Raw genomic sequence first — 23,494 nt, forward strand, 5'->3', positions numbered from 1 at the left:
TTTGAAATGGAGATTCTAGAAGGCCATTTTCGACAAATTTTAATTTTTTACTTCCCAGAAGGAAATAATTGATGAGTACTTAACTGAATGCCAGTGTCATAATAATTTCCAAGGCTCGCAAGTTTTCGTTTTTAAAATTTTGATGTCAAAGGTGATGCTGAAATGTAATATGGATAGTGAATGGTGGGATTGGAAAATAATTGTTTATCATGAGCTGTTCGAATTTGGCAAAAACGCTTAATCTCCACTGTTAGAAGAAACAAGCAGAATTTATTAATAGGGAAGGCATTTCCATCTATCACGGTAACTTTAGACCACACAGATATTTAGTAACTTAATGGAGATTGGCTGGGGTGTTTTGATGCATACACTGTTTATCTCGGAACTTGTCCGATTACTATTTATTCTCATCTCTACAAAGCTCTTGATAATGAAGCTGGTTAAAAAAAAATCTCGTGAAAATCACTTGCTAAATTCCACATTAACGAACAGGAAAGTGACAGAAACAAAACGTATATTAATTAATTAACGTATTATAATGTAATAATATAAAAATATAAATAAACATATGTCTATACACATATATCAGTCTATTCAAAGATTTTTTGTACATAAGCATAGAAAAAATAGAAATTTCACGGTATAGGCGACCTTGGGGAAATGTTTTGTTTAGTTCAATCAACTGTAGCGCTGCGAACGCAAATTGTGATTGGCAGTTTAAATTCCAGGTGCCGCCACTAACATGAAATGTGATTGGTCGATCAAATTGTGTGAAATCAGCATTTTCTATGGGCGTCCATTTTTATGTTTGTTGTTTGTAGGTTATGGTTTTTGTTTAGATCACGAAATTTTCGTTTTACGTTGTGCATATTTTCTGTTTTACATTAATTATTATGGGGTAATAATATAAAAATTGATGACAATACGTCAGTGTAGTAAAAGATGTAGTGTACCGGGGTAAAATTCTACTACGGAAATTAGACATCGTTTCCCAAAGAATGCTCTCGCTCCTTTCCGAAAATGGGTTGATCAAGTAAATAGTAGTAAGTTACCTGGATAAACCACAATGCAAATATATCAACGTCATGGTGTTTGTTATGGACATATTAGTGAAAAATTTAGAATTATCCTTCCTTCACGAACAGGTATTTGGGTAAATGCATATCCATCATTGGTTTTATCAGGTACATATAAAATTATCTATCTACTACATGTCTGTTTATATATTGTTTGTTTACAGAAATTCAAAAACTTATGAAGATGTTAGTAGTAATAAAATTCAATTAATCTACCAAGTTGTGCGTATGTTGTCAGTGTGATGTCTCTACATAAAGAAGTCTTACAAGAAGGTAATAATTAATATAACTGGATAATTAGTAGTAATAAATACTACTTTTAATTGTAAAATACCCCTAAAATATTTGCAATACTTTAACTTTTTAGAACAATCAGTGTTCAATCATTTTATAGTAGAGGAATTATATATTTAAATTTGATTGCCTTGTTAAGAAAATATTTGTTATGGTGCCATCAATTAAAAATTTAATTGCTACTTTTAGGGGATTTATTAACTTAAAGAAATCTATTTTGTCTAAATTTACAAATAACTACATTTGTTTAACAAATCTTAACCAAAATTGCTTAAAGATTTTTGTTGGATCTATTAGAGGTCATAGAGGTAGAAACAGCATCCTTCCCCTAGTATGTTCGAGAAATTTTTAAAAGGGCTCATCATTTCAATTTTTTCACATCATTCTCCCGGAGAAAATTGTGAAGAAGATGAACATGTTAGATAACTTATATTCTTTTTTAATGGGAGATCTAGTACCACTTGAGGGTGTTAAATCACCAGTTGAGTCTATATTTTCAGTTCCAGAGAATTTTGCTCTGAGGAAAACAAAAGTCTAATATTGTATTTTAGTCTTACTTCAGGATATTTAACAAAACTTCTGAAAAAGAGACAACATGCAATATTTGTCTATATTCTATATTAAGTAGTTCCACAGATTAAATACTCTAAAATCTAAATATTTTTAAAAAACACATACATTTTTAGTGTTTCGACTGTCCAATCCATAATGATTTTCAAGACAAAATTTTAAGTTATTCTGAGGTTTGATTGTATTTTTGGTTTAATGAAGTTAATGTAATATCAACAGGAAAGGATTTAAAGTTTACCTTCAATATATCAAGATAAGTTAGAACTCTAATAGATCCCATAAAATTGATGGCACTAAACATATATGGGAAGGCCTTATAGAAGAATTATAGATATTTTAATATTGCCTAGAATAGAGTTCATAATTGTTTTTTTTTGCTTTTTGTTTATATATATTTATATTATTTACACTTATGTATATTTGTATAGGATTTTATTTTAATAAATTAATTTTAAAATTTAAATTTGATTTTTATTTAAATACTATTGGCCAATAAATGTGACGTCACAAAATAATCAGGGGAAATGGCAGACCAATCAAAGCAAAGTATTTTCCTTACAGGTTTCTACATAACTATTTTAAACTAACCAATCAAATTCGCGTTGTCAGCGCCGCCAATGATTGGACTAAGCGAAATTTTGCCCCACTACTTACCATTGCAGTTGCACACCCCTGTACATAAGTCATCTAAATTTGTGACGTCGAAACGTCGCGATGTTGCCGCATCAACTCTGAGTTTTTGTTCAGTTTGCCTTTGACATACAACAAAATTTTAATCTAAATAAAATAATTGAACAAAAATGTATTCAAATATAATTTATTTTAACATTATAGTACATCTAAAAACTGCAGTTAATTATACAGCCACAATAGTTTATAGGTTAGAGTTATAACCTCTCACTATTGCTTTCAAGAATTCTGCGTACGTCTGACAACCGGACGACCTTGATAGGCTTAATCGTTTACTTGTTCGAACTAATCAGACAGCATTATGTCTCTTTTTAACTAGAATAACATGAGAAGGAAAGCATTGTCTGATTCTGAAACGAATTTACAAATCACGGCAGGTAATATATTAAATATCTTTATAACATAAACACATATTAAATATCTTTATGACAGTATATACAAGAAAACTTTGAATAGATTATAAGTTTTGTTAGAAATGTACATCAATAAACTAAGACTTGATAGGTTCATATTGATATAATGACTTTTTTTATATAGTCGAGTTGATATTGAGTTCAGTTTTAAATGATATACGACGATTTTGTTCAAACAGTTTATTTTGATCAAGGTCAAATTATTGTGCGTGGATCAAAAGCGAATTCGAATATTACGAATTCCTTTAGTTATATCTCTATTCAAATTGTTATCTGCTAAAAAAACATGTAATACATAAATAAAAACTGTCTCATGTACTATTAATTATCGGGGAAAGGTAAATGATAAGTTATAAGTACATTCGTTTTAGATATTAATGTGATATTTGCTGAAAAAAATTAAAATATTCAAAAAAGTGTTAAAGAACTGTTCAAACAGAAATAAAACTCATATTACGCTAAAAAAATAAATAGATGATGGTACATGTTTAAAATATGTCTATTTTCAATCAACAACCTTTGTTAAAATTATAAAAATATACATTTTCTTTTTGATTATTACAATTTTAATTGTTTTACTCGATTGATGAAAGTCGTATTCTCTTGTTAATGTAATTTTTATACTAAGGGGTTATAATACCTTGGTTTTCTGAAATATCTTTTTTGATAATTTTGTTTCAAAAACTACTGAATGAATTTAAATGAAACTTTGACTCTTTAATATATAATATTGACGACAATGTAACGCATATTGGTACTTCCACAGATATAATATAATTGGCATGCTTACAGGTAAGATATATTTCGGTTTATGACAAAACTACAAGAATCTCTATTTATGATGTTTTTTTTATTACACTGTTTCTCAATCATTTTAATTCAAACATCTACGAGAAAAACACTAGATCGACACCGAGTGTGCTCATAACGTGTAACAATCCTTAGAATTCACCATAATATATATTATGTATATGAGAATATTTTTGAATTTGAATAATGATAACTAACACTTTTTAATTGATCTCAATTTTTACTTACACATTATAATTAAACACTTATGACAGCAACAATAATTATAAAAAGTTGTTGAATTAAAAAGTTTAAGCGATACAATTATCAGTAAATAAATCATGACTACTAGATAGAAATACGTAAGAAATCAGAAAGTTGAGGCTAATTAAACCACAATAACCTGTATAAAGCATACAAGTGTTTTTTATTGATTATTATTAGTTTAAGTTAGTATAATTAAATTTTAATTTGGGAAATGCATACTGATGCACTTATACTATAGTCGTCTTGCTTGTGAATTAATCGAATTACAAATAATTAGTAGTTATAAATTCATGTTTAATGAAGTTTGTACTAAGAGTATGTTATCTAATAAAAGACGTCGCACAAATCGATCAACAAAATCCGCTTTTAAAAAACTATTTTCCTTTGTAGCGTCTTTCTAGCGCCCTGGTCAATTTCGCCTCATTTTCGAGTAAAAATCTAAAAGATATGTTGCATAATAGAGCTTAATGAATTTTTATTTTTATGCAATAAATTCCCTTATTTTAATGTGGGCTCAAGTAGTTGAGCTTTTAATGTTCAACTTTCTGAATGTCAAATGAGTCATTTGTCATTCAATCATTTGAAGTAGACTGTTTAAGAAAATGAAGCTATTTTGATTGACTTGATAAGCTAATAAAGGGTACAAACTGCTAGTAGAGTTTGTAGACGAAACTCGTTTTCATTCTCCACCATTTCGATACTTTTAAGATATCCTGCATCATTGCTTCGAAGAACTGGTCAGATGGAATATTTAAGTATATGATTTTTAAAATAAATCCGCGTGTCATCTTTATGCAAAAGTAGTAATCGTTATTGTGGTTTTGAGGTTTATTACTGTGACTTCCTGCAATCCAACCTCTTCACATTCTTGGACAATTACTACAATAGATATTTAGCAACCAATGTTTATATTTTTTTGATCGGAAACCCAACGTAAACTTTAATAATTTTTGGTATTTTATAACCTAAAATTGAATAATTATAAGTGCAGATATACAATTTGTACAAAACCTTTAACGGAATTGCTATTGTAAATCCACAGCCTAAATGCATGAAATAATCATTATAAGTTCATTATTTCCCATCAGTCGTTTCTTCTAGTAAAACGAAATTAATGTAGAAATAGCGATGTTAGATAGTTAGATTTTTGGCATAGTTAGTCTATGAGTATATAGAGGGTTAAATACGTATTTGAAATCAATTACATATTTGGTATTTGTAATTAATTACTTCTTAAAAATATAATTTGTAATTGGTATTTCAAATACCTGACGTTGAGACATTTTACAGTTACTGTTTCAAATACTTATGGCTTCAAATTACCTTTGATCATAAGTACATTTAGGGATCTTGTTAAAGAGTGGATTCATTCTGCAGAAAATAACTCTCGATTGCTTTCGTATGCAAAATGGTTATCGCTACATATATGAATCTTTAAAATTGGCAACCCTGCACTTGAACTGTACGTCAAATTGCCAAGTATCAAGTCAATTATCATCTTCATTCTAAAATGGTTAGGTTACTAGTTAGGTCAACAATTCTTACTATGGCAAATTTCTGCCTGCTTGTGTAATGCTAAATGTCTGGAAAACCTAGATTAGATCGACTGCTGGATAGTAATTTGAGTTAATTTACTGTTATTGTATCATAACTAGGAGATATATTAGAGAGATTTCATAAGTTTTTTAAACTGTCACCTGAAATAGCTTAAGCCATATTGGAAAAAACACAAAGAATTCAAAAGCTTCTAATTCTTTGCACTCTTTAGAAGCAAATTACAAAAAGAAAACGTGAAATAAAGTATGAGATTTTGTTGAGATTGTTTTTGAGGACGGGGATCTATCAGTGATAGATCAGAGACATCAAAAATGGAGTTAGTGTTAGTCAACTTCTTAAACGATAAAAACAAAGAGCTTATCCTTCTTGAACGGTATCCAAATATAAAAAAATCAGACACTTTTCAAAGGTATGTGCTTATCAAAATCTGTAGAAATATTGTTTTCTTTATTAGGTTTTATTCATTTCCAACAGGAGGTGTTTGTCTGATGTTCATGAAAGGAAATTCTGATTAATAGGCTGGGTTGGATTAGTTCTATTCTATTTACATATCCTAACATCTAACTGTATTATGAATATTAAATGAAATAGTTAAATGTATTTTATATTTTAGATACATGCAAGATAGTATTTGCCCAATCAAGGTTCTAGTATTAACTCGGAATAGGACATAGTACTGTTTGCTGCATGGGTTTCGTCAATTTATTAATTATTATAGCGTTCTATGATTTTTTCGACGGTTCATTGCTAATATTTATGTAGGTTGGCGAAAAAGTAATTCCGGTTTTTTTTATATGTATAAACACATTTATTCATATAAATTTCAAACACTAATCAGCGATATAGTACCGTTTATCGACGATATCTTGCCATTTTATAGCAAAACCATAATTCCACCACATCGCTAATCGCCTTAGCTGTTTATAGTAAAGAGTCGAATTATTGATGTGTTCGGGTCGAGCAGTTTTTGGTGTCACTGCAGTATTTGGAGCTGTGCGTGAGCCTCTCCGGGTTTCGAACATGATTTATTTCGCATCTTACTGTCGTATGTGATTCATTTTCATGGCCCGTAATAATTCGTTTCAATAATTATTACTGGTTTTCAGTTCTAAGGTAAGATATGTAATTTAAAACTTTTCTATGGTTGATGTTTAATAACGTAGAGATGTTGATAAATTAAATCTGTTGGTTTACCTTGATATTTTAAAGAATTTAATCGATTTTTTCCACGGTTGGTCGGCTAGGAAGGAAAACGAGCAAATCTATTTTGATAATTTTTATATCGATGGCGTCACTTTTATCTCTAGTGATACTAACAAGAAAAATGTTTGGACACATTACACTTATTCAAATTTTTAATATTACCTGGTGATCAAACAGCTGTATTGACTTAGCGTTATTGTTCATGTTGTTTCATTCTTCACGTTTCCGTTAGCTTCCGTTCTGTCTGATCTCATCGGCAACTAATCCCGCCTGCGCCTATATATAGATGACTGTTTTTGACAGAGTACTTTTATCATCGGTCTTAGAACTTTATTTTGACTTCGTATACATTAGTGTTGTTACATTGTTGAAAATACACATCAAAATTTAATACAAAGTGATGCAATCTAAATTAATACACAAAAATGTTTTTTGATTCAAATTTTCAAAAAAATACACAAAATCGATCGACGCTTTAATCGTTAAATTTAATATCATGATAATGTGTATATCTATTTAATAATTGACTGATCTCTTTCACATGAAGGTATACATTTTTCGGTTGTTAACTGGTTACATATTTTGGTAATTTAATAAAGGAAAATAAGGAACAATTTAATAAGGAAAATACGTACTCCTCTACATGGAGGTTTGGTTTTGGCTGTAATTTAGAAGCCTTCTTGCTCAAGCCTTAACAAAATCACCAGACGCTGATCTAATCTGATGATAGATGGAGAACCTATAAATTCTACTGATTTTGATAAATTCTGAGAGCATCTTAATAAAAATCTCGCAAATTCAACAGTATCATTTACAATTACAATTTACAGTACATTTTCACTTACAAGAAAACAACAACAAACAAATCATACCAGACCAATATTTTGTTGTAATATTCGAAGCCTTTTGTACCACATTCTTCAAATCCATTTACTTTTTGGCATAAAAATAATAATATACTCACCGACTTGGTTAGCGCAGTGGTAAAGGCGACAGGACAGTCCACCTACTGTTGCGATAATCGCGGGTTCGAATCCTGTTGGGGCATGATTGTAATTTTATGTTTGTGAATGTATAATATTTGTGATTGTCTTAGGCAAGAGTGCACAATCTGACAAGGAAAATGACCCCAGTCACGCTAGTAACCAGCCTGGGTAAAACCCGATGTCTTCTGGGATGATTTCTAAGTTGGTCACTCGTCAGTCGGTAGGCTTAATGCCGAGGACCGTGGTTCGGAGTCCACGTTAAACTGTAGGTTCAGATAAACCCGTAGTTGGCAAAAGGAGACTTTAATATATATAAATAAATACATTTTTATTATTCTCTTTTTAGTGTTAGATATTTGCTTAATAAATTACGCATTTAATTTATTAAGAATTAAAATGGGTAGGCCAAGTAAAGGTGCAGCCCATATGAGGAAAAATAGGAATAAAGAAACAATTATTGAAAATAAGGAACGCTAAAGGCCCTGGGGTCTGCTACCTAGCCTAGGTGATTTGACAAATGTTCTAATTAAACTAGAACAAAAAGTCTCTCTGCCGGGAATTGAACCCCCGACCTCCGTTTAAGATCTGAACGCTCTAACCATTACACCATAGAAGCAGTTGTGTATTATATTTCTACGACGTCTTACATGATAGGGGTAAAAAGCTTAAAAAGCAAACTGAATGACTTTTGCGCTGAACTACTTCCGATTTTCCATCACATCAGCTCAGCAATGATATTATACACAAATATCTGATTATTTTATATAAAAAAAAATATGTGAAAACTTTGTACGTGCCTTTGAAATTTAAGGATTTTCTTCGATTTTCCCTCTTCTCCTTCAGATCTGACTTGGTTACAATGGGACCACCTAGGAAGTGGATTCTTTCGAATAAAAAAATAATTTTGAAAATAGGCCGACAATAGACGGAGTAATCGGCGAACATACATTAAAAAAAATGTACAGTCGATCATAAAACCTCCTCCTTTTTCGAAATCGGTTAATTAAAAGTATCGAAGTGCATTAAACCCTACTAAAATTACTAAAATACTAAAACTAAAGTTTGAAAGTTTATTAAAAATAATTAAAAGGTTTTTTGTTCATAGCGTCTAAGAAATATCAATAATTTTTTCGGTTTCCCTATTTTAAATATATATACATTATACTTTTTTTGAAAACAATTTTTAATCAGAAAGAACAACTTTTTGTCAGCTTAAATAGTACAATAAGAACTTTGAACTTTGTAAATAAGAAAAATATTAATATCAGTTTGATTTTTTAAAAACGTCAAATCGTTTTATTTGCTAAAAAGTTTGAACAGTTGAAAAGTAACAGACCATAATCATTTGGAATAGTATTTGGATTCTGGTTAATCTTGCAGCGAGTTGTTTAGCAATTATTGCTAAAAATATTGATTTTGTAAAAGATATAAAGAATTGTGTATTAAGGAACTTTACAAAAAGAAGATATTATATGTATTATATGTATCAAGGAATTTTACAAAGAAAATAATGAAAGAAGAGTAAGTCATAGCAGCAGCATGTCTAGTACATTAACGATAATCTAAAATGCTAGCAACAAAGAAAGTAAATATTGACGATGCAAAGAACCTAAAAAAAAGAACTCTTAATTTGCAGATTTTTAAATTCCGTGAAACAAAATTATTAACGGATGCCAAAGTACCATATGTGTGTTTATTTACTTTACAAATTTGATATTTTATATACTAGACTGTCACTATTAAACATCGATATGTAATTGAATCTCGAGTGGTTTCATTCAAGTCAACTTAAACGTCCTTATATTTTAATCGATTATTCATATTTTATATAAATATTGATATAAATTATACACATGTCGAAAATATGTTATTAAGTTAATAAATTATTTACTTATTTATTTATTTTTCATATATTTTCGGTCTTCTACAAAGTGTTTTAAAATGTTTTTAATGTTTGGTTTCAACCCTTATGTTTTGAATCATCCGTTATATGTTCATATCATTTTAACATATGTATTATATACCATTTTTGTAGTACGATTTGTCCTTTGCTTCAAAATAGGTCTCCGTTTCGGCGATTACCTCTTCATTCGGTGAAAATTTCTTACCAGCGAGCATTCTTTTGAGATCTAAGAACAGGAAATAGTCGCTGGGAGCCAGATCTGGAGAATACGGTGGATGAGGAAGCAATTCAAAGCCCAATTCATGGATTTTTGCCATCTTTTTGACGTCAAATGATTTGACTTGTGACGTGGTGCACTGTCTTGGTGAAGCAGCACTTTTTTTTTCAAGAGCGATCGTTTTTTGGCGATTTCGTCCTTCAAACGGTCCAATAACGCTATGTAATAGTCGCTGTTTATGGTACTTCTTTTTTCAAGGTAGTCAATGAAGATTATTCCATGCGCATCCCAAAATACTGACGCCATAACCTTGCCAACTGACTATTGCGTTTTCTCACGCTATGGAGCGGGTTCATCGTGTGCAGTCCACTCCGATAACTGTCGATTGGACTCAAACACTCGGATTTATTGCGCTTGATCATCTTCAAACACTGCTTCGAACCATCAATTCGTCGTTGTTTTTGATCAAAAGTGAGTTCGCGTGGCACCCACTTTGCACAGAGCTTTCTCATACCCAAATATTCGTCAATGACATGATGTACACGTTCAGTTGATATCTTTACAATTTACGGCCATTCAAAATCATTTTGTTGATTTTTTAAAAGTTTTCATCGGTAACAACTTCTTTTGGGCATCCACTGCGTTCACCGTCTTCGGCATTCATTTCACCACGTCTAAACATAGCATATCAATCCTTGATGGTTGATTTTTCCGGGACAGTGTCCGGAAACTCGGTATCAAGCCAAGTTTTTGCTTCAACTGAATTGTTTCGCTTCAAAAAGCAATAATTTATCAACACGCGAAATTCCTTTTTAACCATTTTTTTTCGCAATAACAAAAGTTGCTTCACTCAAAATGCTATAATTCACAAACTAATGATCCGACAGCTGTCAAATTTATACACGCGTCTTTTGAGGGTTAGGGTTAACTAAAAAACATATGGATTTAATTCTAGTATCGCCATCTATGTGTCAGGCTGAAGACTTTTCAATTGACCTGTTATATTGTGGAGTGAATAACTAATGTTTATATGGTGTCGTTCTATATATAGAGTTGTAACCAAGTTTTGTGCGTTTGAACTTCCATAACATAACACAAAAAACATTATCTAATACAATTATTTTTCAATAAATATGGAATATTTTTCATTTACCCAATGCAAATGAGAATATTGTGGCTTTTTTATTCTATAATATATTAAATAAAATGTGATATAATGCATGCATTATATCCCTCTTATTCAACATTTTCTATTTTTATATTATGAAAATATACGTAAATTGGCTCTTTGAAATTCCATTAACTTTTCTCATCCACCAAAACAAACACAAACTGAAACTTAATTATTATTTTTCTTATTATTGATTATTTTATTTAATTAAACATTGTACATGATTTTGGCAATTAATCAAGATAAATCAAGACATAGCATTATTTATGAATGAATTGAAATAGATTCCTTCAGGCACCATTCAATAATATTTAGATAATATAACACAATAACAATAGCAGAATAATAAAATGATGTGTAAGATTTTTTATTTGCAATATTACCACACGTGTACTTACTTCCTAGTCTGCTATCTATGTTCTTAACTGCAAGAAGTTAAAGGCAGATATTCGCCTATTTCAAAAGAATCTGTGGAGAAACACATGTTCAGTTTTCAAATCTCTCAATTGAGAGTAAATTGAGCAGTAAATTTACTGCATTAAAAACATTATATTTGAGCTTTTTTCTAATTTTTTGATAGAATCTGATGTGGGATGAACAATTGCTGATTCCAATATTGAACATGTAGCCATGTTTTCCTTTTCGATAGATTAAGGCTAATGATCTGTGGATATACAGATTTTATATATTTCAATTCAATTATCGATGTCGACCTTAACGAAAGTCGTACTATTTACATTATAATTAGGAATTGCATTTTACAATTCCTACCCGGGAGCTTGACGTAGGAGCTCATAGGATATTGCCTTAAGTTGACTTTCAAAAACTATTTCTGGGCTAGAACAGAATCCCTTGGAGAATTATTCATTCTATTCGAACCTTCAAACCCTGGATACTGGAACCTGGAACTTTTGTTCTATTTTTGCCTTTATACAAATCATTTTTACCTTAAATCTTATTAAAATGGCGTCATAATAATGTATTTTTTTCAAAATTATACATAAAAATAGAGAAAAAAACATAACTATCTCCTAAGATGCAAATACTTTTTTTATTCGCTCTTAATGCCATTTTAATGTTCTTTATTACTTAATTACTCGTTATTATATTATCGGTTTTTAAAAAGAGAAATTTTAAGGAAAACATTAAAACATTTTATGCCAAATTTCTATTAACAAACTTTAGGGTAAATGATGTGGCTCGGGGAATGGAGTTAAAATGAAATGAAACAGTGGTGTTTACATTATGTGACCGTTATTTATTCAAGTAATATAAAAATGTGAAAAATACAATTAGATAAAACTGATGGCAGCGGTGTTACCTGGAGACGAGGCTTGGGCAGTCGATGGTGGCACGTCTAAACCAAACGAGGGTTGAGCACTGAATGAATCGAAATACCCTTCAATAACATCCCAGATAAACGTCTCGGGGTTGCCGCCAGCTATTCGTTATCGGGTTCTAGTTGACGCTGCTGGCACCCCGCCCGTGTTTTTAATCAATTAATCGAATTAATAATTTTAAGCAATTAAATGTTCAATAAGTTCGCGCAGTACCATCTATTTCTCAACAGTAGAACTCAAAATTGGACGCCATTTTAACGTTTCATGTTTCGTCGGATGGATAAAAACACCAAAGAAATCATCCTTAAATTAAATCTGATTTTTCAACTTTGTTTTCCGAAAATGTTTCATTTCCGCGAACTTATTACACGTTCTACCAACTGTATTTACGATAAAGGATAAATAACGCAACATATTTATGTTTATTTTCTTATAAACATATCATTAAATACATATTTATTTATATTATGTAAACTACAAAACTACTTACGATTCAAATATTTACATGATAAAATTTGTTACAGGTATACTGTTTCGACCATCACTTCTGTCAGCTTTATATTTTCTACTACTATGTTATACACCCTTCGCCCCAGTGCCTACAGAGGCTACAATGTCAGGCCATACCGGCATCTTCCTGAAGTTACTCATCGTTATTTCTACCGTAACAACTTTGGGACAATTAGGATTCCAGATAGCGCTTTTTGCTATGCCTCCATATGCCAATTTTTTAAAGGTACAGTATCTCAACAATTATGTATAGTTCTGACAGTAATGGTGATTGGTTAATTTTGGGTTTAGAAAATACGTTCTTTAATTTTGGTTAATTAACTTCACAAACACAGATAAGGGATTGTTGGAAAGGTGACAACTAGTTATTTTGAATCTGTGAATATCAAATATTTCGCAGTGTTTAGTTAAGAGATTAGTATATTTTGCAATATAAGTACGATACAAATTTGATATAAAAGATCTAATTTGATATGAAAGCCCCTAGTCCAGTAAAATCCCAGCAAGATAATCATATTAACAATGTTGATATTGGCATGAAGTTAGTCATTGACAACAAAATTGTTTAGAACTGTATATAATATTGGCTTATAAACCAGTTTTAAAGGTTTTCTTTTAATTTGAAGCTTTATTGTGAAAAATAGGTACAATGTAGTTTATTCAAAATATTTATATATAGCCGCTATTTTCCCCAAATTTTAGGCAAATCACGGATGCCTTCTTGAAAGAACGATGCATCCTGTGGAGCTATCTACGAGTCGAACAATCTTTTGGTATCTTCATAAATGAAACGCTGCTCAGACAGGTCTCGGCTCATATATTGAAACAAGTAAAAATAAGGGGGAGTAAGGTTTGGAGAATACGGCGGGTGGATTAGCATTTCCCATTTTAATGTTTCCAAATATGTATTCACCAGTTTTGACACATATGGTCGAAGGTTATCTTATAATAGCGAAGAATATTCTTAATGTGTCTTTGCTCGTATTCCGGACGTTTTTCGCGCAGTGCTCTTTGATGCGCCACTTTCAACAACATCGAAACCAGTATTCACATGCTAAAAACTATGGAGTATGGTTGCCATATGATGATGACCGTCGGCGACTTTTTTCTTCAAAATAAACTAAAAAATAAAGCTTCCTGCAAATACGATTTATTTGGTACAAATTCATACATTTTCAACGTACTGAAAATTTTTTTGTTTACACTGCGACGAAATGACACGTACTGAAAAGTGAAGCCTGTCAATGGGGCTTCAACAAGAAGTTGGTTACAAATGTACCTGATGCGATTTAATACACACTAACACGATCTGTTGTAAATCCTATAAAATTAATTTCAACGGCTTATAATCATATATATAAATCTGGACACCTGTAGCACCTAGATATACATTTCTTTGATACCGCTAAACATTGTTACGGTTTGTTTGTGAAGTTTTGATTCACGTGCGTTATAACCCAAATATAACACCCCCTTACTTGTTCCGATCATTGCTGAACTATCTCGGTGGAATTAAGCTACCTCCAAAACTTTCAAGATAAAAGTCTGATCTGAAGAATTTTGTATAGGATTAGGTGCTTGCATGTATTTTTATCAACGATATCATTTGGTGAAAATGCGATGTACCACTTGTTTACAATATCCTAAACTAACGGTTAAATTCAATGATTTTGACCGTTCTCTACATAAAATAATATTCACCAAATATGTGGTAATAAAATGACTACTACACGAACTGAAAAAGCACCTAGTTTCAACATCGCGGTTTTACTACTTGCCAGGCAAAAAAGAAAATTTTTCTGTGGCGTATTGTGACTAGCGATGAAAAGTGAATCTACTACGACAATCACAAGTTCAATAAGCTATGGGTTAGTCCAGGTAAATTGTCCACATAGATACCGAAGTGGAATATTCACAGTCCTAAAGTAGAGAAATTGGCTACTTAATACACCTTGCAAGGAATGTGGTGCGATTGACAAAGTGTTCGTAATACAAGCTATTGGAATCGAACAAAAATTGTTGGAAAAAAGACCACAAACCAAAAAAATAATGAATAACGCAAAGCCATCCTCTTTTTCTTACATCCACACTTTGTAAGAGTTGTGAAGGTTACGCTGCTGCACTCATCGGATACAGCTCCTTGTGATTACCATTATTTCAGATCGATGATTAGATAGCTGCCAAACTAATATTGTTTTTTCGACAAGGTATGCCCATTTTACCAGGAGAAAGAATGAAAATAGATTATAGATTAAATGAAAATAGAAAATCAATTAAAAAATAGTGAAAAATATTTTGATTAATATATGTTATACCAATTTTTCTCAATAAATTCGTTTTCAAAGTTAAATAAAAGTATCAGAATACATGTAAATATGTAAATATGTAAATATACATGTATATATATATATATATGTATATATATATATATATATATATATATATATATATAATATACAACACATGTATATTGCAAGCCTCAAGCTACAGTATCGAGTATAGAAAAATATAGTTTGGTTTTCTAGTTATTTGTAGTCTAAGCTAGTTTGTGAAATTCTCATTGAAGAAGAAGTACACATTGAGTTCTCCAAAAGAGAGGTTTATCGAAAGAGAACACAAATTTCAAGGCATGCATGGGTGCGTATGAACTTGAGGAAAATTTGATATAGATATTTATGAACCTCGCACCATCATTAGTGCAGTTTATATATGATTCTTCTTTAAAAAATTCTTTATATTTGAAAAATGTTACAATTCCATTGTATACAGAAAAGAAATTGATCTCCCTGCTATTATCTTTTTCGACTTTTTCGACACTTTCACAGAATCCGCATGTTTCTTGAAGGATTGATCAAAGTTGTGAATAGTAGTTGAAGGTATTTTTTTAAATAAATATGCAGTAGCATTTGTGTAAAAAAATGTTTTCAATTTTAATTTAATTTGAAAATTAATTATTTACATTTGTTCTTCACATGCTTTCTTTATTCTCTGTTAATTGATTTGACTTATATTTGTTTTCTTCTTAGAGAGATAGATGTACATATATTTCGGCCTGGCTTAAGTTAATACCTTATTTATGTACCTAGGTATTGGTATAAGTTTTATATTCAATAACAGCTGTACTTTTTCTTCGCAATAATGCAATATTGACAGTGAATCTTATTGATCTTTTTTTGTTTTAGGATTGTGAATTTTTAGAGAAACTCTTACGTCACGCAGGATTTGTAAGACTGAATAACATATCGATAAACAATGCATTTACATGGATCTCACCGGAGCCAATCATGTTAGCGACCTCAGTAGTTTTTTACGTGCTCTTTAAGAAGCTAACAACTGTAAATACCGATCCGTCCGACGAAAGCGCCACACGCACAGAGAGCGAAAGGAGAGACGATGAAATCAAAACCAGAAAGAAATATCTATCTTTCATGGTCGGAGTGGGTAAGCTGCGAGTTGTTAATGGAATGAATGGGTATCTAATTATAGCGCGTGAACTCTGTTATAGGTCGTTATGGAACACTTATGACGCTGTGTTTGGCAGGTGTCCTAAGACCATCGGTAGTCGGTGGTTTGTACTTTTTGGTGTTCCTTTCGGTGGCCACATGGTGGGCCTGCTACAAACAGTTGCGCCGAGGCTTTGCCATATTGATGTGCTGCCTTCTGCCTATCGTATTTGCTCATATGAGTGTGCTGTATGCCTACCAGTTTCAATGGCCGCAAGAGTTGTTGGAGAAGAATAGTACTTGGGCCAGGTAATTTTTTATGATCATTAAAATATGCAAAGTTAATTAGCACTGTGTTAAAAAAATACTACATCTAAAAATCCTGATCCTTTCGCCAAACGATATTATTAACAATTAGTATTGCTTGATTTAATTGTCATGCAGAAGATACTATTTCGTAAATATTAATAAAAACATAAAGAATGGTTAGTGTGATCTGAATATTAATATTGCGACACATATTTAATATAACAGTTTATTGTTCAAGCTTTTTTCTTTCTTATCTTTCTTTCTTTCTTCAGCTACAAGGTGTATGTATATGTATAAATGTGTAAAGCTTTAGATAAATTACTGGAAAGGCTCAAATAAATCATAAAACAAAACACCAAATGCTATCATATGATTAGAAGGTTCGGACCTTAGTTATATCCGTATTCATCATGGCGGAAAATCAAAACTGATATAGAACTGAGGTTAACATTTTCGGTGCCCATGAGGGGTGAACTGAGTAATTAGTTACTGGGCAGCAACGCATCTGGCAAGGATGGATGTAGAATGTGGAGTGATGTAAGAGTTTTGGGACTGTATGCATATGGATTTTAGTTACGCCAATCTCTTGGCTTTTTTAGTGACTGGACCTACAGCTTAACGTAGGTTCCAAACCACTGTTCCTGACATTTAGCCTATCCACTGGCGAACGACCAATTTTGGAATTCATTCCAGAAAACATCCCATCTTACCCAGCCTGGCTACTGGCTTGATCATTTTCATTGTCGTATTTTGCACTCTTGCTTAAGGACAATCACAAACATAATGGCCATGCGGAGCAGTTTATCTGGACTGGACCTACAGTTTAACGTGGGCTCCGAACCAAGGTCTTCGGCATTAAGCCTACCGACTGACGAGTGGCCAACTTTAGAAATCATCCCAGAAGACATCCGGTCTTACCCAGCTTGGTTACTGGCGTGACTGGGATCATTTTCCTTGTTGGATTTTACACTCTTGTCTAGGACGATCACAAATATTAAACAATCACAAACATAAATTTACGACCATGCCCCAGCAGGATTCGAACCTGCGACTATCGCAGCATCAGAAGGACCGTCCTGTCGTCCTTACCGCTGCGCTACCAACCCTACGTTTTGAGACTGTGCTGCGTCTGCAATATATTTTTAAAAGGGATGCAATGAATTGTCGAACAGTTTCAGTAGTAATAGTTCAGTAGTAACTATTTCTGATAATCGATGGGGTAAGATTGATTTTTTAACTACTTGAAGTTTCTTCATGTATCTGATGTGTCTGGACCAGATATTTGTTAAATAGCTTATTAAATAGCTGATTAGCGACTTGTGAAGCAAAACTTTGTTTATTAGAGACAACTTACTTTTTGCAGATGAGAGGGTAAAGGATGTAGGCGACTTCGTAGCTTTTAGTGATTGCCTTATTTATCGTATTGCGTAGTCCACATAGATAATCCGTAGATTCGGTTGAAATTTTTTTGTTGCTATGGAATTGGAACTTTTTCCGCTCTCATCTGTTCTCGCAATGTCTCTTTTCTATGGAATATAACTGTCTGGGTTTTCTGTCGGTTGATTTGTAATCTTCAGAATTTTAACCACTTGAAGAACACTACAAGAACGTAGAAGAATGACCAGGTCTTCGATATTCTCGTATATAAGACTATCGTGCCAGTTTTTGCCAAAAGCTTTCGTTAGGTCTAGAAAGAGAGCTCAAAACTTGTGATTGTTGCTCATTGCATTGATTTCGGTTGCATGTCTAATGATAAATGCTTAGAGCCCGTGTTGTTTATGTTGGTTGATGTTGTTCTCCTCAGTAAACCTACAGAGCGCGAAAATAATCACTTTTTTCAGTAATCTTGGAGATTGAACTAAGCAGGCTGATGGACCTGTAGTCTGATTGCAATGAGTTTGCGTCTTTTTCAGGACCTACCATTATGCGTGCATGTTTCCGTATCTTTGAGAACGTTTCCAGTCCCTTGTTCTAGTGAACCATAAACCAAGGGGGTGTTTGGTTCCACATACTGAAATACCGCTAATAATCTGAAGTAAGAGCATTACGGATAAAAGTGCATGTGATGGTTTAATCAAAAAAGTTTTTAGTTAAACAAACATAGTAATAATTTCATTCAAAATAGTCTGGAAAATATCAATTGTAATTGATTTGTAATTGACAACAGAATTAGAAATCAAAATATTGAACCAGATCTCAATATTAATTCCCGGGTTTATTAAGTCATCTAATTGATCCAAGGGGGATGATTTACTACTATATAATTACTAATAGTAGACATACTAACATACATAGTTAGCGTGTATAATTAATCGACTTTAAAAACGGAGGAAGTTCTATGTTCGTCTGTATAATTTTTTGGTCTCATTAGAACCAAGTTAGGATCTCATGGGAGAACGGGGGAAATAGAGGGAAACCGTCAATTTTCAAAGGCTCGTAGAAAGTTTTCACATATTTTTTTATTTAAAGTAATCAGATATTTGTGTATAATGTGGTTGCTGAGCTGATGTGACGGAAAATCGGAAGCCGTTCAAAGCAAAAGCCATTATTTGCTTTTCAGTACTAACTATATCGTATGAGAAGTCGTAGAAATATTGTAGGCGACTGCTTCTACGGTGTAAGGGTTAAAGTGTTCAGCCACACGTGAAGGTCGCGTTCGATTCCCAACGGAGACAATAACTTCTTGTTCTTGTTCTAGTTTTGTTAGAACATTCCTCAAATCGCTTAGACTAGGTAGCGTACCTCGGAGCGTGAAGCGTTCCTTATTTTCAATTATTATATTTTTATTCCTATTTTTCCTTATACGGGTTACACCTTTACTTGGCCTACCTGTTGTAATACTTAATAAAAAAAACTGAGTAATTTATTGACTAAAAATCTAACACTAAAAAGAGAAAAATAAAATATTTTAACAAAAAAATTGAACCGACTTCAAAAAATAAATAAGGAACTCACTAAAAGGTAAAACATAATGAAACTTAGATTTTTAACACAAAAAAAGCGTTTTAAAATAAATATGTACAAAATAATCATTTTAATAACTTAATAAAAAAAAACAAAAAACTTATTGATCAGTTTGAAGTCGATGACGAGCCTAAACAATACAAAAATAATATAATTTTGTGACATATAAAAAAAATGAAATTACAAACAAAACAAATCTAATTTGTTACTTGGCATCGACAAGTTTAGTTTAGTTGTTTAGGTTCTGTTTTTTATAGTTTTAACTAAATTTGATTATTTTTTACCTTTTAGTGAGTTCCTTATTTATTTTTTGAAGTCGGTTGAATTTTTCTGTTAAAAATATTTGTACTATTTCTTGATTGCAGTAGTATATTTAACAGTTGGTTACAATGTTATGAAATATAAGATATAAGTGTGTTTATGTTGTAAACAATAAATATTGAATCTTAAGTTCTCGCAGTTTCTAACGGGCCGCGTTAACAGGATTGCGTATGTGTATTTAAAAATATATACATATGACTGAAATAAAATTTACATGTTATTTAATGTTATACAAGTCGAGTGATATACCAAGAAAAACACGAAACACGTGTTTGCTTCGAATTATATTACGTTACTTTATTTAAAAAAATATAGTTGAGGCACCTATAATTCATCGAATATAATGTGAAAAAACATGGGAATATTCGTTTAGACTATTACATTTGAATTGTCAGCTTATTTTCGTCACGAATTCTCCTTTACGCCTTCTATCGGTGCCTGATAGATGCAATGATTATTTGAGTTTTCGAAAGGTAAAAATGTCAACCGCTACAATATCATGTGAATACATACAGTGGTTGTTCGATGGTATAATGGTGTTTGATGGGTTTTTGGCCAAAAATCCATTCACAGTGATACGCCTTGTGATGAGATGGAGCATCGTCATGATGCAACAGTTTTCTTTCCACAAATCTTTTTTTCTCTAAAATTTTAATGAAAATTTTGTCCAATCTCGTACTCTCCATTGAAGTCCATTCTTTTTAAAATGTATTAATTCTCATAAAATTTTAAAATTTGTTTGTATTTAATATAAAGAGGCAAAGTGATATTTTTAATATATGGCTAAGAACTGGAAAAATGTGGTACAAAATATTTTTGAAACATATATATATATATATATATATATATATATATATATATATATATATATATATATTGATAAAATTTAAATAATATCTGATATAGCATTTACGATAATAATGAAACAGCATGTTAACTTATAAACTGATGTATAAATCAATTAATTCATTTGTTCATATTAACCAATTAGATATATAATTTATTGACCAATTTTTGTTCTTTAAATATATTTTGAAAATAAAACTATATTACTTCTAGTGCTATATATTTTGTAAAAGTTGATTTTTTACTGTTTTACAGTACTACAGATTGATACAGGCATACCTTTAAAACTTGCTATTCGAAATCATTCTTTAATTTCTAAAAGCTTCAAAGTTATGAAAATTACTCTAATATTATTTGTATACCCAACACATCGGTTACATAAATATAATAGAAGTACTGTTGGGCTAAATAATGCAGTAGAAATTGAAACAAATGATAATTGGAAGGCACAATTCGCGGTAAATACAATAAAGGTGATAGGACTTTGGGATAGAATATGTGACTGAACATCAAAATGTCCTATAGAAATAGCATATATGAGTAGCATTTTTGTTAGGCCTATTATGTCAAAAAACTAAGGACCAATTAACCATTTCAAAACTCTTAAACTGATACCACAAAATAAAGAGGCAGAAAATGTCTATATAAATCTCCTATATATAAAGATCTAGTAGAAGGCAGGTCAAGCGGGAATATTTATAGCAACAAAATAAAAAACGTATTTTATTTAAATATTAATTAACTCTTGAATAAGGCATTTGAACAAAATAAAAAGAACATTGTCTACTCTGACAATTATTATGTGTAACAAATATGAAAAAAGTTTTATAATGTCTTTTTAAATGGGTCATATACCGAAATAATTTGGTAAATAATTAATTATAAATATGAAGCTGTAGGTACCTAAAGTGTCATTCAAAATTTCAGACCGATAGAAAAGGAATCCGTCAACTGCGGCCCTTCAATGACAGGCATACGTTGAGAATATTGTTATGAGTGCTCCTATTTAACTTCCCATTCTATATTTCTATATTTTGTGGGCACAAGTATGTTTTGCCATTTTTTTACAGTCGATTTTCTACAAACATCGAATATCGTGTATAACTGAAAATATTCCAGAAGATTTACAATGAATTCGACTTCACCATCATCAAACTACGTGGCATCAAAAACTCGTGCATATCAGTACTGTAATGCATTAAAAACATGTAGTGGAATATTTACACCACCCTGGTCGTTCGTCAAAGTCTACAATAACAGTTTACCGTGCCACAACGAAGGAAATTCTGTGTAAAAGAGCAAATTCATCGAAAACGCGAAAAACTCATGGATTTTCGTTATGTATCATGACAAGGCCTCACCACAATGTGATTCTTTCTATTTTGAAAACCAAAATCCCCATTTTGAGTCACCAGTTTTTAGTGGACAGACAACATAACAGATAATTAGCTATTAGGACTGAACTAGATTCCAGAAAATGCGTTAAAATGTTTTGAGAATTGCATGATTAGTTGTCATAAGTCTATTGAGTCGGAGGGACTTACCTTGAAGGTCATCAGATATTATAATAAACATTTTGTGTTATATAGAATAATTCTTGATTATTTTAAGCTGAAATTCTATACACTGTTACCTGTCAAATCTGACGAGCGGCTTTATCTTTTAACGGCCAATCGGACTGGCTCATAATAGCCAATCGTTTTTATCTACAGTAGTATACGCGTAATGCCTTAGAAAATATAAAATCAAGCTTTTATGATATAATCAAAGATATTATCTGTATTTTATTCAAAAATAGAATAATGTGGCTCTTCGGAAAGATATTTTTGTTTTTATTATTTTTTTAAATTCTAATTGCACGTTATATTGGGACTAATCCGATTATTCGTTAACGGATTATACATATACAGATGAGATATAATCAAGTCCGATGCGTGTGTCGATGATGATGTCATTCGTAAATTCGATTAAATAATTTTCATATTTTTGACAAACCTTGACGTTATCATTTTTGTCAATATAATCGATGATGAATTGTTAACAATTCCAATACAGACTAAAACACATTTCATTATTGATTAAATAATAATAATATATTATATAAAGTTGATAATAATTCAATTTTTGTTTTATGGATTCTTTTAAATTTGCGCAAATCTAGTAATACTTATTCAATGAAGCCTGTAGTACTCCATAGTTAGCGCATTTGCAAAGTAATCTACCACTGTAGATAAGATAGCAACATTTGTTTACTTAGTCAAATATTATTGCGCCTTAAAATACCATATTTTATTTTTTTCAGTGCAGGTTCATCGGAAATGGTATGGTGTTTATAGCAATAAGTTTTTGAGTGAACACAAGGATCAGAACTGGTTTATTCGTTTTTGTTCCAGAGATATCGATGTTAAAGATGAACTCGCTATGATAAAGTCTCGCGACATCATTACGGAACTAAACACCGCCCATAAAATGGTTTCGTGGTATTTACATAATACTAGAGAAGCTTCAGAAAGCAGTATAAAGTCCACATTGACACTTAAGAAGGTGATGCTAAGTGTTTATTTTGATTTGAAGAAATCATGAGTTGTTCGAATCTGGCCAACCCATTATTTTGACTATCTGCTG

At 31.5% G+C, this 23,494-nt stretch overlaps 1 protein-coding gene and 1 long non-coding RNA gene across 11 annotated transcripts in view; both read left to right on the forward strand.

The window, feature by feature from the left end:
• The window catches only part of Piezo (piezo type mechanosensitive ion channel component), a 91,549-nt gene that overhangs the window by 18,135 nt on the left and 49,920 nt on the right, over nt 1–23,494 (forward strand). For all 10 annotated transcript variants that reach the window (XM_076414217.1, XM_076414220.1, XM_076414222.1 and 7 more), the window contains exons 3-5: nt 13,001–13,212; nt 16,169–16,427; nt 16,492–16,738. In XM_076414217.1, coding sequence (XP_076270332.1) covers nt 13,001–13,212; nt 16,169–16,427; nt 16,492–16,738 — 718 coding nt within the window. The remainder of the gene's footprint in view (nt 1–13,000; nt 13,213–16,168; nt 16,428–16,491; nt 16,739–23,494) is intronic.
• Nucleotides 816–2,403, forward strand: LOC143202599 (uncharacterized). The gene is made up of 3 exons (XR_013007198.1): nt 816–1,184; nt 1,241–1,349; nt 1,444–2,403. It is a non-coding gene; the product is annotated as an uncharacterized LOC143202599 (long non-coding RNA).

This window comes from Rhynchophorus ferrugineus, unplaced genomic scaffold (genome assembly GCF_030347505.1).
Source record: "Rhynchophorus ferrugineus isolate W39M unplaced genomic scaffold, kcgeb_rfMv2 rfM9, whole genome shotgun sequence".
NCBI classification, from domain to species: Eukaryota; Metazoa; Arthropoda; class Insecta; order Coleoptera; family Curculionidae; genus Rhynchophorus; species Rhynchophorus ferrugineus.